The sequence below is a fragment of the Anomaloglossus baeobatrachus genome, chromosome 10 (genome assembly GCF_048569485.1).
Source record: "Anomaloglossus baeobatrachus isolate aAnoBae1 chromosome 10, aAnoBae1.hap1, whole genome shotgun sequence".
Classification (NCBI taxonomy): domain Eukaryota; kingdom Metazoa; phylum Chordata; class Amphibia; order Anura; family Aromobatidae; genus Anomaloglossus; species Anomaloglossus baeobatrachus.
Window position 1 is genome coordinate 25,907,376 of NC_134362.1, and position 16,169 is coordinate 25,923,544.

Genomic DNA, 16,169 nt, shown 5'->3' on the forward strand with positions numbered 1-16,169 from the left:
TTTGCATCCTTTTCGTCCGTTTTTTGGCTGGATCCGTTTTGTTAATTACATTGGAGCATGCTCAGTTTAGAAAAACGGATCCGGCGGCCGCATCCGTTTTTTACCGCATTACGCCGGATCCGGCGTCCATAGGCTTCTATTGTAAAACACGCCGTATCGCGCCGGATCCGGCGCGATGCGGTTTTTTTTGCCGGACAAAAAAACGTTGCAAGCTACGTTGCCTCCGGCCGCCGCTTTAACTAATTTTGCCGCATCCGGAAAAAAACGGATGCAACGCAAAGCCATCCGGTACAATCCGGTAACAATGCAAGTCTATGGGGAAAAAACGGATGCGGTACCGGATCCGTTTTACCCGTTTTTTTTCCGGATTGAACCTGATGGCAAAAAACTGATGTGTGAAAGTAGCCTAACATGCAGAATGGAGCTGTGACGTACCTCCATTAAATGCCTGATCGGTGGGGGTGGTGGATCCCCAGAGATCTGATAGATCAATATTATATGCCAAGATAACTGCTTTAAACTAAGCACTTTGCATGGAGGCGATTAGTGTACAGCGCTCTGCAATACATGGGTGCTATAAATGGAATATACACGAGCGGAAACCTTACGATGATCGTTTGTCAACTGTGTTCCTCTTATGTTGACATTTAGCTGCTGACCTGAAAAATGTTACTCACAGTCCCAGGGTCACTTACGTTTCGATGTAGCTGGACGGTGTCTGAGAGACGCTGTCGAGCCTTTCCTGAAGGGCAGCGAGAACCTGAGGATTCTGCATTATCTGATCGGCCAGTTTTTCTGTTGACAAACAATAGAAATATCAGCCATGGATCAGTACAGTGATAACGTCTCCCTCTCGTGTTATATCGCTCCGTCCACCTAATAGAGGAGGATCGCGTCCTTTTGCTCTCTGACAGGTTTGTATACCCTTTTATCTTGATACCTCCTTTTATAAGCTCAGTCCCAAAAATGTATTAGAAAAAGGAGTCAAGACTGCCCTTTTGGAAATCCAGTCCCATGAACTCCAAAAATCCATCAGCAAACAATAGAAATGGTGCGTGAAGAATCCGTGCATTACCAGTGTAACGTCAGATGAATGGAGACACAGGAGAGGGCGATGTACACAACTGCTACCGTGCATATAATGCTAATAGCCACAGGCCTGTATTACCCTGCATAGTGCCCTTGTGACACAATGTGTGCCCCCCCCCCCTAGGAAACTACTGTATATACTAGAGTATTAGCCAATCCAAATCTAAGCCAAGGCCCCTAATGTTACTACAAAAGACTGGGAAGACTTATTGACTCGAGTATAAGCCTAGGGTGGTAAATGCAGCAGCTACTGGTGAATTTCAAGAATAAAAATATATACCGGTAAAATGTAATATTCTCCATAGTAATGTGCCCTGCAGTAATGTGCCCATCCTTTAGTAATGTTCTCATTCCGGTTCCCTTCTTGTCCCCTATGATACAAGTGTGTGACACACACACACACACACACACACACACACACACACACACACACACACACACACACACACACACACACACACACACACACACACACACACACACACACACACACACACACACACACACACACACACACACACACACACACACACACACACACACACACACACACACACACACACACAGCGGTGTGCTTACCTGCTCCTTGTAGTCTGCAGGCACACAGACCCCTCCGTGATAGTGTCCGGTGAATGGAGCCGCTGCAGCCATGGTTTTACCAAAACCATGACGGCAGCGTCTCCATGCACCAGACACGATCATCGAGGGGCGTTTCTTGCAGTCCGCAGGCACATAGTCCCCTCGGTGGTCTCATCCAGCGCACGGGGCCACTGCTGGAGGCTGCAGTCATAGCTTTACTGCAGTTCAATGCTTTGCAGCACCGTAAAGCATTCAACTGCAGTAAAGCCTGACAGCGGCGGAGGGCCCGTGCACCAGCCGTGATCAAGGGGTGCTTCTTGCAGTCCGCAGGCACATAGACCCCTTGATGATTTCATCCCATGCACAGAGCTGCCGCTGCTGTCAATCCTTTACTGCAGTTGAATGCTTTACTGCGCAAAGCATTCAACCGCAGTAAAGCCCTGACGGCAGTGGTGGCTCTGCACGGGACAAGATCACCTAGGGGGTCTGTGTGCCTACAAGCTGCAAGAAGCAGCTAAGGACACCATAGGAACGGAGGATAGGAGAGTAATTTTTTTTTTATGTGGGAACCACACTCAAGGGGGGGCATTTTCAGCATAAAAAAAAAAAACAAAAAAAAAAAACACACCACTGGGCTGGAAATCTTGACTTAGGCTCACATCAGTGGTATTTTGTCGCAAAACCGGATCCGTTACAACTGCGTTTCAGTTCAATTCATTTCCAATGGAATCTCGGCAACATGTGGTCACATGAAGTTGTGTGTGACGCTCGCAACCTCATCTTGCCACGATTGCATTGGAAATGAATTGAAAAGCATTTGTAATGGATTCGGTTTTGCGGCAAAATACCGCTGATGTGAAGTGGGCCTTATACTAGAATATATACCGTATGTTCCAAAGGGTTCAAGAAAAACCCTCCAAATAAAATATTGCCAATGGGTGTGGTATCACTGGTCTAGGTAATACAAGAAAAGGGAATTTTGTTACTTACCGTAAATTCCTTTTCTTCTAGCTCTTATTGGGAGACCCAGACGATTGGGTGTATAGCACTGCCTCCGGAGGCCACACAAAGCAACTACACCAAAAAGTGTAAGGCCCCTCCCCTTCTGGCTATACACCCCCAGTGGGATCACTGGCTCACCAGTTTTAGTGCAAAAGCAAGAAGGAGGAAAGCCAATAACTGGTTTAAACAAATTCACTCCGAGTAACATCGGAGAACTGAAAACCGTTCAACATGAACAACATGTGTACCCGCAAACAAACCAACAATCCCGAAGGACAACAGGGCGGGTGCTGGGTCTCCCAATAAGAGCTAGAAGAAAAGGAATTTACGGTAAGTAACAAAATTCCCTTCTTCTTCGGCGCTCTATTGGGAGACCCAGACGATTGGGACGTCCAAAAGCTGTCCCTGGGTGGGTAAAGAAATACCTCATGTTAGAGCTGCAAGACAGCCCTCCCCTACGGGGAGGCAACTGCCGCCTGCAGGACTCTTCTACCTAGGCTGGCGTCCGCCGAAGCATAGGTATGCACCTGATAATGTTTGGTGAAAGTGTGCAGACTCGACCAGGTGGCTGCCTGGCACACCTGTTGAGCCGTAGCCTGGTGTCGCAATGCCCAGGACGCACCCACGGCTCTGGTAGAATGGGCCTTCAGCCCTGATGGAACCTGAAGCCCCGCAGAACGGTAGGCTTCAAGAATTGGTTCTTTGATCCATCGAGCCAGGGTGGCCTTAGAAGCCTGCGACCCTTTGCGCTTACCAGCGACAAGGACAAAGAGTGCATCCGAACGGCGCAGGGGCGCTGTGCGGGAAATGTAGATTCTGAGTGCTCTCACCAGATCTAACAAATGTAAATCCTTCTCATACCGATGAACTGCATGAGGACAAAACGAAGGCAAAAAGATATCCTGATTAAGATGAAAAGAGGATACCACCTTCGGGAGAAACTCCTGAATGGGGCGCAGCACTACCTTGTCCTGGTGGAAGACCAGGAAGGGAGCCTTGGAAGACAACGCTGCTAGCTCAGACACTCTCCGAAGAGATGTGATCGCTACCAGAAAAGCCACTTTCTGTGAAAGTCTAGAAAGTGAAACCTCCTTCAGAGGCTCGAAGGGCGGCTTCTGGAGGGCAACTAGTACCCTGTTCAGATCCCATGGATCTAACGGCCGCTTGTACGGGGGAACTATATGGCAAACCCCCTGTAGGAACGTGCGCACCTTAGAAAGTCGTGCTAGACGCTTCTGAAAAAAGACGGATAGCGCCGAGACTTGCCCTTTAAGGGAGCCGAGCGACAAACCTTTTTCTAACCCAGATTGGAGGAAAGAAAGAAGGGTAGGTAATGCAAATAGCCAGGGAGACACTCCCTGAGCAGAGCACCAGGATAAGAATATCCTCCACGTTCTGTGGTAGATCTTAGCAGACGTGGGCTTCCTAGCCTGTCTCATGGTGGCAACGACCCCTTGGGATAAGCCTGAAGACGCTAGGATCCAGGACTCAATGGCCACGCAGTCAGGTTGAGGGCCGCAGAATTCCGATGGAAAAACGGCCCTTGGGACAGTAAGTCTGGTCGGTCTGGTAGTGCCCACGGTTGGCCGACCGTGAGATGCCACAGATCCGGATACCACGCCCTCCTCGGCCAGTCTGGAGCGACGAGTATGACGCGGCTGCAGTCGGATCTGATCTTGCGTAGCACTCTGGGCAAGAGTGCCAGAGGTGGAAACACATAAGGGAGCCGGAACTGCGACCAATCTTGCACTAGGGCGTCTGCTGCTAGAGCTCTTTGATCGCGAGACCGTGCCATGAATGTTGGGACCTTGTTGTTGTGCCGGGACGCCATTAGGTCGACGTCCGGCCTTCCCCATCGGCGACAGATTTCCTGAAACACGTCCGGGTGAAGGGACCATTCCCCTGCGTCCATGCCCTGGCGACTGAGGAAGTCTGCCTCCCAGTTTTCTACGCCGGGGATGTGAACTGCGGATATGGTGGAGGCCGTGGCTTCCACCCACATCATAATGCGCCGGACTTCCTGGAAGGCTTGCCGACTGCGAGTCCCTCCTTGGTGATTGATGTATGCCACCGCTGTGGAGTTGTCCGATTGAATTCGGATCTGCTTCCCTTCCAGCCACTGCTGGAAGGCTAGTAGGGCAAGAAACACTGCTCTGATTTCCAGAACATTGATCTGAAGGGTGGACTCCTGCTGAGTCCACGTACCCTGAGCCCTGTGGTGGAGAAACACTGCTCCCCACCCTGACAGACTTGCGTCTGTCGTGACCACCGCCCAGGACGGTGGTAGGAAGGATCTTCCCTGTGATAATGAGGTGGACAGGAGCCACCACTGCAGAGAGTCCTTGGTCGTCTGGGAAAGGAAGACTTTCCTGTCCAGGGATGTCGACTTCCCGTCCCATTGGCGGAGAATGTCCCATTGAAGTGGACGCAGATGAAACTGCGCAAACGGAACCGCCTCTATTGCCGCCACCATCTTCCCGAGGAAGTGCATGAGGCGTCTTAAGGAGTGCGACTGACCCTGAAGGAGAGCCTGCACCCCTGTCTGTAGTGACCGCTGCTTGCTCAGCGGAAGCTTCACTATCGCTGAGAGAGTATGAAACTCCATGCCAAGATACGTTAGTGATTGGGTCGGTGACAGATTTGACTTTGGGAAGTTGATGATCCACCCGAACGCCTGGAGAGTCTCCAGTGCAAAATTCAGGCTGAGTTGGCATGCCTCCTGAGAGGGTGCCTTGACTAGTAGATCGTCCAAGTAAGGGATCACAGAGTGTCCGTGAGAGTGCAAGACTGCTACCACTGCCGCCATGATCTTGGTGAACACCCGGGGGGCTGTCGCCAGACCAAATGGCAGAGCCACGAACTGAAGATGTTCGTCTCCTATGACGAAGCGCAGAAAGCGTTGGTGTTCCGTAGCAATCGGCACGTGGAGATAAGCATCTTTGATGTCTATTGATGCTAGGAAATCTCCTTGGGACATTGAGGCAATGACTGAGCGGAGGGATTCCATCCGGAACCGCCTGGCGTTCACATGCTTGTTGAGCAGTTTTAGGTCCAGAACAGGACGGAAGGAGCCGTCCTTTTTTGGAACCACAAAGAGATTGGAGTAAAATCCTCGCCCCCGTTCTAGAGGGGGGACAGGGATCACGACTCCTTCTGCTCTTAGAGAGTCCACCGCCTGCAGCAGGGCATCTGCTCGGTTGGGGTGTGGGGAGGTTCTGAAGAACCGAAGTGGAGGCCGAGAACTGAACTCGATTCTGTACCCGCGAGACAAAATGTCTGTCACCCACCGGTCTTTGACCTGAGACAGCCAAATGTCGCAAAAGCGGGAGAGCCTGCCACCGACCGAGGATGCGGAGGGAGGAGGCCGAAAGTCATGAGGTAGCCGCCTTGGAAGCGGTTCCTCCATTTGCTTTCCTGGGGCGTGAGTGAGCCCGCCAGGAATCTGAGCTCCCTTGTCCTTTGAGTCCCTTTGGACGAGGAGAATTGGGGCTTGCCCGAGCCTCGAAAGGACCGAAACCTCGACTGCCACTTTTTCTGTTGAGGTTTACTTGCTCTGGGCTGTGGTAAGGAAGAGTCCTTACCCTTGGACTGTTTTATGATTTCAGCCAATGGCTCACCAAACAGTCTGTCTCTAGATAATGGCAAGCTGGTTAAGCATTTTTTGGAACTAGCATCTGCTTTCCAGTCCTTTAACCATAAGGCTCTGCGCAAAACCACAGAATTGGCGGCCGCCATAGAGGTACGGCTCGTAGATTCTAGGACAGCATTGATAGCATAAGTCGCAAACGCAGACATTTGCGAAGTTAGGGACGCCACCTGTGGCACTGCTGGATGTATGAAAGCATCCACCTGTGCTAAACCAGCTGAAATAGCTTGGAGTGCCCACACGGCCGCGAATGCTGGAGCAAACGACGCGCCGATAGCTTCATAGACAGATTTCAACCAAAGGTCCATCTGTCTGTCGTTGGCATCTTTAAGTGAAGCGCCATCCTCTACTGCGACTATGGATCTAGCCGCAAGCTTGGAAATTGGGGGGGGATCAACCTTTGGGCACTGGGTCCAGCGTTTGGCCACTTCAGCGGGAAAAGGATAACGGGTATCCTTAGAACGTTTAGAGAAACGCTTGTCTGGATGAGCGTCGTGCTTCTGGATAGATTCTCTGAAGTCAGAGTGGTCCAAAAAAGCACTTAATTTACGCTTGGGATATAGGAAATGGAACTTCTCCTGCTGTGCAGCTGCCTCCTCTGCTGAAGGAGCTGGGGGAGAAATATCCAACAGTATTAATCGCCGATATAAGGTCATTAACCATGGCGTCACCCTCAGGGGCATCCAGATTGAGAGGGGCCTCAGGATTAGAATCCTGATCACCGTCCTCAGTCTCATCACAGAGAGATTCTTCTCGCTGAGACCCTGAGCAGTGTGATGACGTGGAGGGTCTTTCCCAGCGAGCTCGCTTAGGCTGCCTGGGACTGTCATCTGAGTCAGACTTCAGCTTGTGATGCTTGAGACCCCCTTGAAGTACGGATTAGTTCCAACTGAGGGGGACCAGAGAGCATAGCCACAGCAGTGTCCATGGTCTGAGGAACTGGCCTGGCCTGCAAGGTCTCCAGGATTTTTGTCATAGTCACAGACATTTTATCAGCAAACACTGCAAAGTCTGTCCCCGTCACCGGGGCAGGGCTCACAGGCGTCTCTGCCTGGGCTACCACCACAATAGGCTCTGGCTGACGAAGTGCCACTGGGACTGAACATTGCACACAATGTGAATCATTGGAGCCTGCCGGTAGATCAGCCCCACATGCAGCACAAACAGTGCACACAGCCCGTGCCTTGGCAGCCTTGCGTTTTGCGGATGACATGTTGCTGCCTCCTCAGAGCAGTACAGGGTGTCCAGCCAAGAAGCGACCTACAGTGCAACTATATATATATATATATATATATATATATATATATATATATATATATATATATATATATATATATATATATATATATATATATATATATATATATATATATATATATATATATATATATATATATATATATATATATATATATATATGGTACCGAGATAAAAGTACACTAATATATCACTGAGGCACTAGTGGGGCCAGCACTACTGTGCAGCTTACCGCCCGCTTAGGAGCGGTGTGTGGTCGCCAGAAATCCCTCTAGTCTGGGTCTCCCAGAGCCTGCTGCCTCTCTCCAGCCAGATCGCATGTGTAATGGCTGCCGGCGTCCTTGTGGAGAGGTGGGGCGGGCCCTGGGCGTACACCGACGAAGAGCGGGAAGTCTGCTTCCCCTTGTGCCTAGTGAGAGGGCTGGAGCATGTAAATAAGGCTCCAGCCCTCGGCGCTGCCTATTGAGCAGCGTCTCTCCCCTACCCTGATTGACAGGGTGGGGGCGGGAACGAAGCGGCGCTAGGCCGCAGAAGCCGGGGGCTAAAGTTAGAAGCGCCGCCGCCGTAAAAGCGCGGTCGGCGCAAAGCCCCCGGCGCACCACAAGTCGCAGCTGCGCCGCCGCTCCAGGAGCGGTCGGCGCAGTAGTTCCCAATACACAACGTCACTCAGCAAAGCTGCAGTGACCTAACCCCCAGCGTACCGCGCCACTGTCCCCGGCGCACTACAACGCTCAGCAAGCCCTGAGAGTGTCCGTGCCTGCCGGGGACACAGAGTACCTGAAAGTTGCAGGGCCTTGTCCCTGAACGGCACTCCAGCTCCACATCCAGCAGGTTCTATGGGTCTGTGGATGGAGCCCGGCCCCAGGGCTTGGGGGCCGGCAAGATCCCACTTCCACAGAGCCCTAAGGGGATGTGGAAGGAAAACAGCATGTGGGCTCCAGCCTCCGTACCAGCAATAGGTACCTCAACCTTACAAGCACCAACCGCGGGTGAGAAGGGAGCATGCTGGGGGCCCCATATGGGCCCTCTTTTCTTCCATCCGATAGAGCCAGCAGCTACTGCTGACTACAAACAGTGGAGCTATGCGTGGATGTCTGACCTCCTTCGCACAAAGCAGAAAACTGGTGAGCCAGTGATCCCACTGGGGGTGTATAGCCAGAAGGGGAGGGGCCTTACACTTTTTGGTGTAGTTGCTTTGTGTGGCCTCCGGAGGCAGTGCTATACACCCAATCGTCTGGGTCTCCCAATAGAGCGCCGAAGAAAATGATAATTTGCCTTAAGCCAGAATGATAAAGTATCTCACCCCTCCCTCCAATATCCCTGTATTTGTCACGTGCAATCTACATAGGACCGCTGCAGCCAATCACTGGCTACAGTAGTAAAATCAACATAGAAGGCACAAGATCGATGGGAGCAGTAGGGAGCACCGCAGAGGTGCTAGAGTCAAAAGGCTCATCTTATAAGTGATGCAAGTTTTGAGATATTATGGCAGTCACCCTTATTTTGTCATCAAGCAAGTTTGCATTGTGCCTGGAAATCCTTTTAAAAAAGGGTTTTGTTTTCCACCAGAATTGCAAGTTATCCCCCCCACGCCCCCCTCTGCACTTTACTGACTGATGGGACCTCCAGAGAGTGTGGTGCAGAAGCCCCTGTTAATGGACCAGAGAAGGCAATGCTTAACCTTTCCTCAACTCATTATCTAAGGGACTGCTCCCAAGAGCACATCGGATCAGGATATAAGGAGGCTCCAGCAGTCACTATTCCATTGTAAAACTTGCAATTCTGGGAATACTACTTTAATGCCACACACTGAATTATAATGCAATGATATTAAATATGTTGATAGTGTATGGTATTTCCTAGCAGCGCCTCACCTTTCTTATCACCTGCATGTTTATTCCCTTCCATGGGCGCTCCAGCAGTTGTCAGCTTTGCTGCAGAAGAAAACAGAAAAGGTTCAGTCGATACTTCTCATACGTAAGAGAGCCTTTACCACCACTCAGGTCCAGCGCTACACCCCCCCCCCTCCCCACAAGATATCCCCCTCTCCCCCCATTAACCACATCTCAGGGAACATGGTGACTCAGTGGTTAGCACTGCAGTCTTGTGGTGACTCAGTGGTTAGCACTGCAGTCTTGTGGTGGCTCAGTGGTTAGCACTGCAGCCTTGCAGCACTAGGGTCCTGGGTTCAAATCCCACCAAGGACACCATCTGCAAGGAGTTTGTATGTTCTCACCGTGTTTGCGTGGGTTTCCTCCGGTTTCCTCCCACACTCCAATAACATACAGATAGGGACTCTAAATTGTGAGCCCCAATGGGGACAGAGTTGCCAATGTATGTAAAGCGCTGTGGAATTAATAGTGCTATATAAATTAATAAAATTATTATTATTATCTCAGCACATAGAGCCCAAGGTTAGGGGGTCAGAGAGGCCACAAATCATTAGAATGCAGAGTTCCTCCATGTGCTGAGATCTATGGGCAGGATATATAGTCCAAACGTCTCTGAAAGGTCTTGGCTCCTGTGAGAGGGGTACAGGCCTTTAATTCTAGTGCTTGGTACAGGTCACAGCTTGTAGGAGGCCATTCATTTTTAGAGGTCATTGTAAGACTGCAGCGACTATTAAAGGTGCTCATTTGATTAACAAAATGTTACGAGACGCGTCTCCTCCCAAGTGATAATCTGCTGCATAAAAGACGTGTAGGAGATTGAAATGGAGCAGATCAGCCCTGTGTGGAGCAATGCACACAGGACACAGACCGGTCCTACCAGTTTAGGATCCACTTCAGGGTTCATGTGCTACAGCCATGACCTGGGACGTGCCCAGCACCGCAGAGACACCAGGACAGGTCTTAAAAAGGGAACCTGTCCGGTCCAATATGCACCCAGAGCCACGCGCAGTTCTAGGTGCATATTGCTAATCCCTGCCTAACCGTCCCTGTATACAAGAGATCTGTATATAAAGAGATCTTATATCGTATGCTAATGAGCGTGGGGACTAGTCGGCCAGATTAGCATGTTAGTACCCCCCTGTGGGTGTACTAGTATGCTAATGAATGCGCAGCGTCACAGGATGATCTCACTCACCCCTCCACCGCCATCGCGCGCCCAACACTGGATTTCAGCTCAGTGCACATGACCCCGGAGGTTCGGTCATGCGCACTACTTCAGTTTGAAGCTAGGACGTGTACACCCGGCTTCATAGTGCGCATGCCCCAAACTTCGGGGTCATGCACACTGAGCCGAAATCCAGTGTCAGACGCAATGGCGGCGGAGAGGTGAGCAAGATCATCCTCTGACACATTCATCAGCATGTTAATACCCCTTGTAGGTGTACTAACATGCTAATGGGGACGACTAGCCAGGGGAACTAACGCCCAGGGGACTAGTCCCCGAGATCATTAGCAAAGGTAAAAGATCTTAAGAAACCTTTCCTATAGATCTCTTTATCTATGCTAGTGTATACAGGGACGGTTAGGCCAGGATTAGCAATATACACCCAGAACTGCTCGTGGTACTGGGTGCATATTGCACCTGACAGGTTCCCTTTAAATTATAAATATGAAGGGGCTTCAAAGTAAATTTTCATTTCAATGCATCCAAAATAAAACATGACTAATAACCTTGATTCTATTTAATAAATATCTTATACTTTTTAGTGCACACAGCTCCCCATACGAGCCATGTGTCTCCATGGTTACACAATATAAACAAACTGCTACAGGAAGATTTTAATCATTCATCGGGCAGATCCCGGCCTGTTTAGGTGTGCCGATAAATCGGAAAAGAGCATTTCTAGTCTTCTATACTCTTGACGATTAGGCAGCTGGTTGGGTTTGCCGAAGCACTCAAGCTAGGTTTATAGAAAACCGGGACTTTTCAGGTACTGAAGTGGTGAGCCGACATCGCCCGCTGTCCTGATGAGGGTTCATCCACCACCCCCCCATAAAGCTCAGAGGCTATCTGCAAATGAGCAATGTTATCCTGAAGGAAAAAGCCGTCTGCGGAGAGGGGTCTGCATGAGACAACACTACAAGTATGAAGGGGGATGCGGAGAAGAACTAGAGATGCTGCACCAAGATATTAAATGGCTGATAACAGGGAACAACCGATTGCATTCAAGTCTGAAGAGGCCGACTTTATTTCACATGGCAGAGGCGGCTGCCCAGCTGTCCGGGAGGCTGCAAACTCCCAATACAGGAATGCGCTAACATTAGGGACAAAGGCTCCTTTCTTCAATGGCCGCACGATTTTCGGTAGTGGCAATGATTTGCCCTCGGCCTGCAATATTATTATTATTATTATTATTATTATTATTATTTATTATTATAGCGCCATTTATTCCATGGCGCTTTACAAGTGAAAGAGGGTATACGTACAACAATCATTAACAGTACAAGACAGACTGGTATAGGAGGAGAGAGATCCGATTCCCACGCACAACATTAAAGTTGTATTTGTACTTTGGACATTAGATATAAATACCATGAACATGTGCCCGGGCCATGTGTGCCCGCTGTGCCAGTCCTGGCCTATTAATAACTTCACACACTTTGCCCTGCAGCACATGTGCCGCACGTGTAGGATTACAGGGGTCGCTCACATGACAGCTGCCACCACTAATGTGGCAAGTACAGCAATACAAGAGGGAACTGGGCCCTTTAAATTAGGATGGCTGTGCCCTGACTGGGCATTACCAAGGTGGGGACTTCATGCCACATAATGCTGGCACAGTACAGTGCTACAGCAAAGAGACCATGAAAACTGCTCTGCGGGTAGGTATGGAGAGGGCCCATACCAGCCTCCATAAAGAGAGCCATGTGCAACTATACACAGCACCCACTGCAGGAAGTGTGTGTGTATGGGGGTGCACAGGTCAGGGTGGCAGGAGGCCTCAATGGTGGCTGTGGGCACATGTTGGAGAGGGGAGGGGGCATTACAAGGCCATCTGTAACAAATTTTGCAGGGAGGGTGGGGGTTTAGGGCGATAGGAGGCCAGCTGTGGGCACACGGCGGTGCGGCAGGAGGCCCTGATGCTAGCACATGTCTGGTGTGCGGGGCAGGAGTTGTCAGCAAAGTAGGAGGTCTGTTGTGGGCACATCAGGGCAGCAGGAGGCCCCCGCTGCCAGCATATGGGAGGGGCGGGGTGGGGTGGCAGGAGGCCAGCTATGGGCACATCAGGGCACAAGGAGGCCCCACTGCCAGCATATGTCAGGGGTGGGGTGGAAGGAGGCCCTGCTGCTGGCACATGCCCGGAGTGGTGGGCCTCACTGCCAGCACATGACAAGGGTGGGGGGCAGCAGGAGGCCAGCTGTGGGCACATCGGGCAATAGAAGGCCCTGCTGCTGGCACATCTGGGGTGGGGGGCAGCAGGCCAGCTGTGGGCACATCGGGCGGTAGGAGGCCCTGGTGGCGGCTGTAGACCCAGGTCAGGGCGGCAGGATGCCCCACTGCTAGCACATGTCGGAGGGAGGACGGCACGAGTTGTCAGGACGGAGGTAGGCCCCGCTGTGGGTGACAGGAGGCAGTGTGTGGGCACACGGGTGGGGGATGGGGCAGCAGACCGGCTGGGGGCACATGTCGGAGGGGGGCTGGCTACGGGCAAGTCAGGGCAGCTGGGGGCACATGTCGTCACGGGTCGGCAGGAGGCCACACTGACAGCACATGTCCGGGGTGCCGGGCAGGAGTTGGCATGGCAGCTGTAGGCCGGCTGTGGGCACATGTCGGGGCTCAGCACGGGTGAGTGTCCGGTCACTGTGAGGGGCAGTCAGTGGGGCGCACGGTGCGGAGCTGTCAGGAGTTCAGGTGGTGCCCGGCTCCGGCCTACACCCGGCGCCGCCATTATTCCTCACACAGCCCCCTCCCGTCACGCCCGCTCTCTCGGCCCCGCACACGTCCCCCGCCACATCCTCGCTGCCGGTCGCACCCGCTTACCAGCCGCCTCAGATCTCCGCACTCTGTTGCTCAGCGCCTGCCAGGCACGGCTCAAACACGGTGGCAATAATTGGTTGGGGCGGAATGACGCAAATACGTAACCTGGCGCTGATTGGTGGACGCAATGTCACTCCTGCAGTCACGTGATCATCAGGCGCTGCAGCTGCCGCTCATATAGTGTCCATGCTGCCTGCGGTACTAATGGCAGATACATCGCCACTATATATTACTTATATACTGCCCCCTGTATTACATATATAAATACCGCCCCCTATATTACATATATACCGCCCCCTATACTACATATATACCGCCCCCTATACTACATATATACCGCCCCCCTATATTACATATACACCGCCCCCTATATTACATATATACCGCCCCCTATATTACATATATACCGCCCCTATACTACATATATACCGCCCCCCTATATTACATATACACCGCCCCCTATATTACATATACACCGCCCACTGTACTATATATACAATGTACACATATATACCGCCCACTGTACTATATATACAATGTACACATATATACCGCCCACTGTACTATATATACAATGTACACATATATACCGCCCCCTATACTACATATATACCGCCCCCTATACTACATATATACCGCCCCTATACTACATATATACCGCCCCCTATATTACATATACACCGCCCCCTATATTACATATATACCGCCCCCTATACTACATATATACCGCCCCTATACTACATATATACCGCCCCCCTATATTACATATACACCGCCCCCTATATTACATATATACCGCCCCCTATATTACATATATACCGCCCCTATACTACATATATACCGCCCCCTATATTACATATACACCGCCCCTATATTACATATACACCGCCCACTGTACTATATATACAATGTACACATATATACCGCCCACTGTACTATATATACAATGTACACATATATACTGCCCACTGTACTATATATACAATGTTCACATATATACCGCCCACTGTACTATATATACAATGTACACATATATACCGCCCACTGTACTATATATACAATGTACACATATATACCGCCCACTGTACTATATATACAATGTACACATATATACCGCCCACTGTACTATATATACAATGTTCACATACATACCGCCCACTGTACTATATATACAATGTTCACATACATACCGCCCACTGTACTATATATACAATGTACACATGTATACCGCCCACTGTACTATATATACAATGTACACATGTATACCGCCCACTGTACTATATATACAATGTACACATATATACCGCCCACTGTACTATATATACAATATTCACATATATACCGCCCACTGTACTATATATACAATGTACACATATATACCGCCCACTGTACTATATATACAATGTACACATATATACCGCCCACTGTACTATATATACAATGTACACATATATACCGCCCACTGTACTATATATACAATGTTCACATACATACCGCCCACTGTACTATATATACAATGTACACATGTATACCGCCCACTGTACTATATATACAATGTACACATGTATACCGCCCACTGTACTATATATACAATGTACACATGTATACCGCCCACTGTATTATATATACAATGTACACATATATACCGCCCACTGTACTATATATACAATGTACACATATATACCACCCATTGTAATATATATATACAATGTACATATATATACTGCCCACTGTACTATATATACAATGTACACATATATACCGCCCACTGTACTATATATACAATGTACACATATATACCGCCCACTGTACTATATATACAATGTACACATATATACCGCCCACTGTAATATATATATACAATGTACATATATATACTGCCCACTGTACTATATATACAATGTACACATATATACCACCCACTGTACTATATATATATATATATATATACAATGTACACATATATACCGCCCACTGTACTATATATACAATGTACACATATATACCGCCCACTTTAACATATATACAATGTACACATATATACTGCCCACTGTACTATATATACAATGTACACATATATACCGCCCACTGTACTATATATACAATGTACACATATATACCGCCCACTGTAATATATACAATGTACACATATATACTGCCCACTGTACTATATATACAATGTACACATATATACCGCCCACTGTACTATAGATACAATGTACACATATATACCGCCCACTATATTACATATACTATGTACATATATAAGTGTGTGTATACATAAACATACCACTAACTGTACTATAGATAATGTGTACACGTACACACACATACTGTATATATACAGTATATATATTGCCCACTGTACTATGTATACTGTGTACATGTGCAGTATATATACACTACCCACTATAATATATATACAGTGTGTGACACATCTGCTGTTTTTTCCCTCCACTCTCTATACAGACACATCTGCAGGTTTTTACCTCCGCTCTCTATACAGACACATCTGCATGTTTTTTCCTCCACCCTTTATACAGACATATCTGCATGTTTTTCCCTTCCCTCGCTATACAAACACATCTGCATGTTTTTCCCTCCACTCTCTATAAAGACACATCTGCAGGTTTTTCCCTCCGCCCTCTATACAAACACATCTGCA

General features: G+C 49.2%; 1 protein-coding gene across 3 annotated transcripts in view; it reads right to left on the reverse strand.

Moving 5' to 3' along the window:
- The window catches only part of NAP1L4 (nucleosome assembly protein 1 like 4), a 109,580-nt gene extending 95,983 nt beyond the window's left edge, over nt 1–13,597 (reverse strand). Inside the window, exons 1-3 of one of the 3 annotated variants that reach the window (XM_075326573.1) lie at nt 13,508–13,597; nt 9,448–9,507; nt 696–795 (exon numbers count right to left, since the gene is read on the reverse strand). In XM_075326573.1, coding sequence (XP_075182688.1) covers nt 696–795; nt 9,448–9,481 — 134 coding nt within the window. In that variant the 5' untranslated portion in view covers nt 9,482–9,507; nt 13,508–13,597. The remainder of the gene's footprint in view (nt 1–695; nt 796–9,447; nt 9,508–13,507) is intronic. The other 2 variants (XM_075326571.1, XM_075326572.1) reach the window with 2 other exon arrangements.
- Between the last annotated feature and the right edge of the window lie 2,572 nt (nt 13,598–16,169).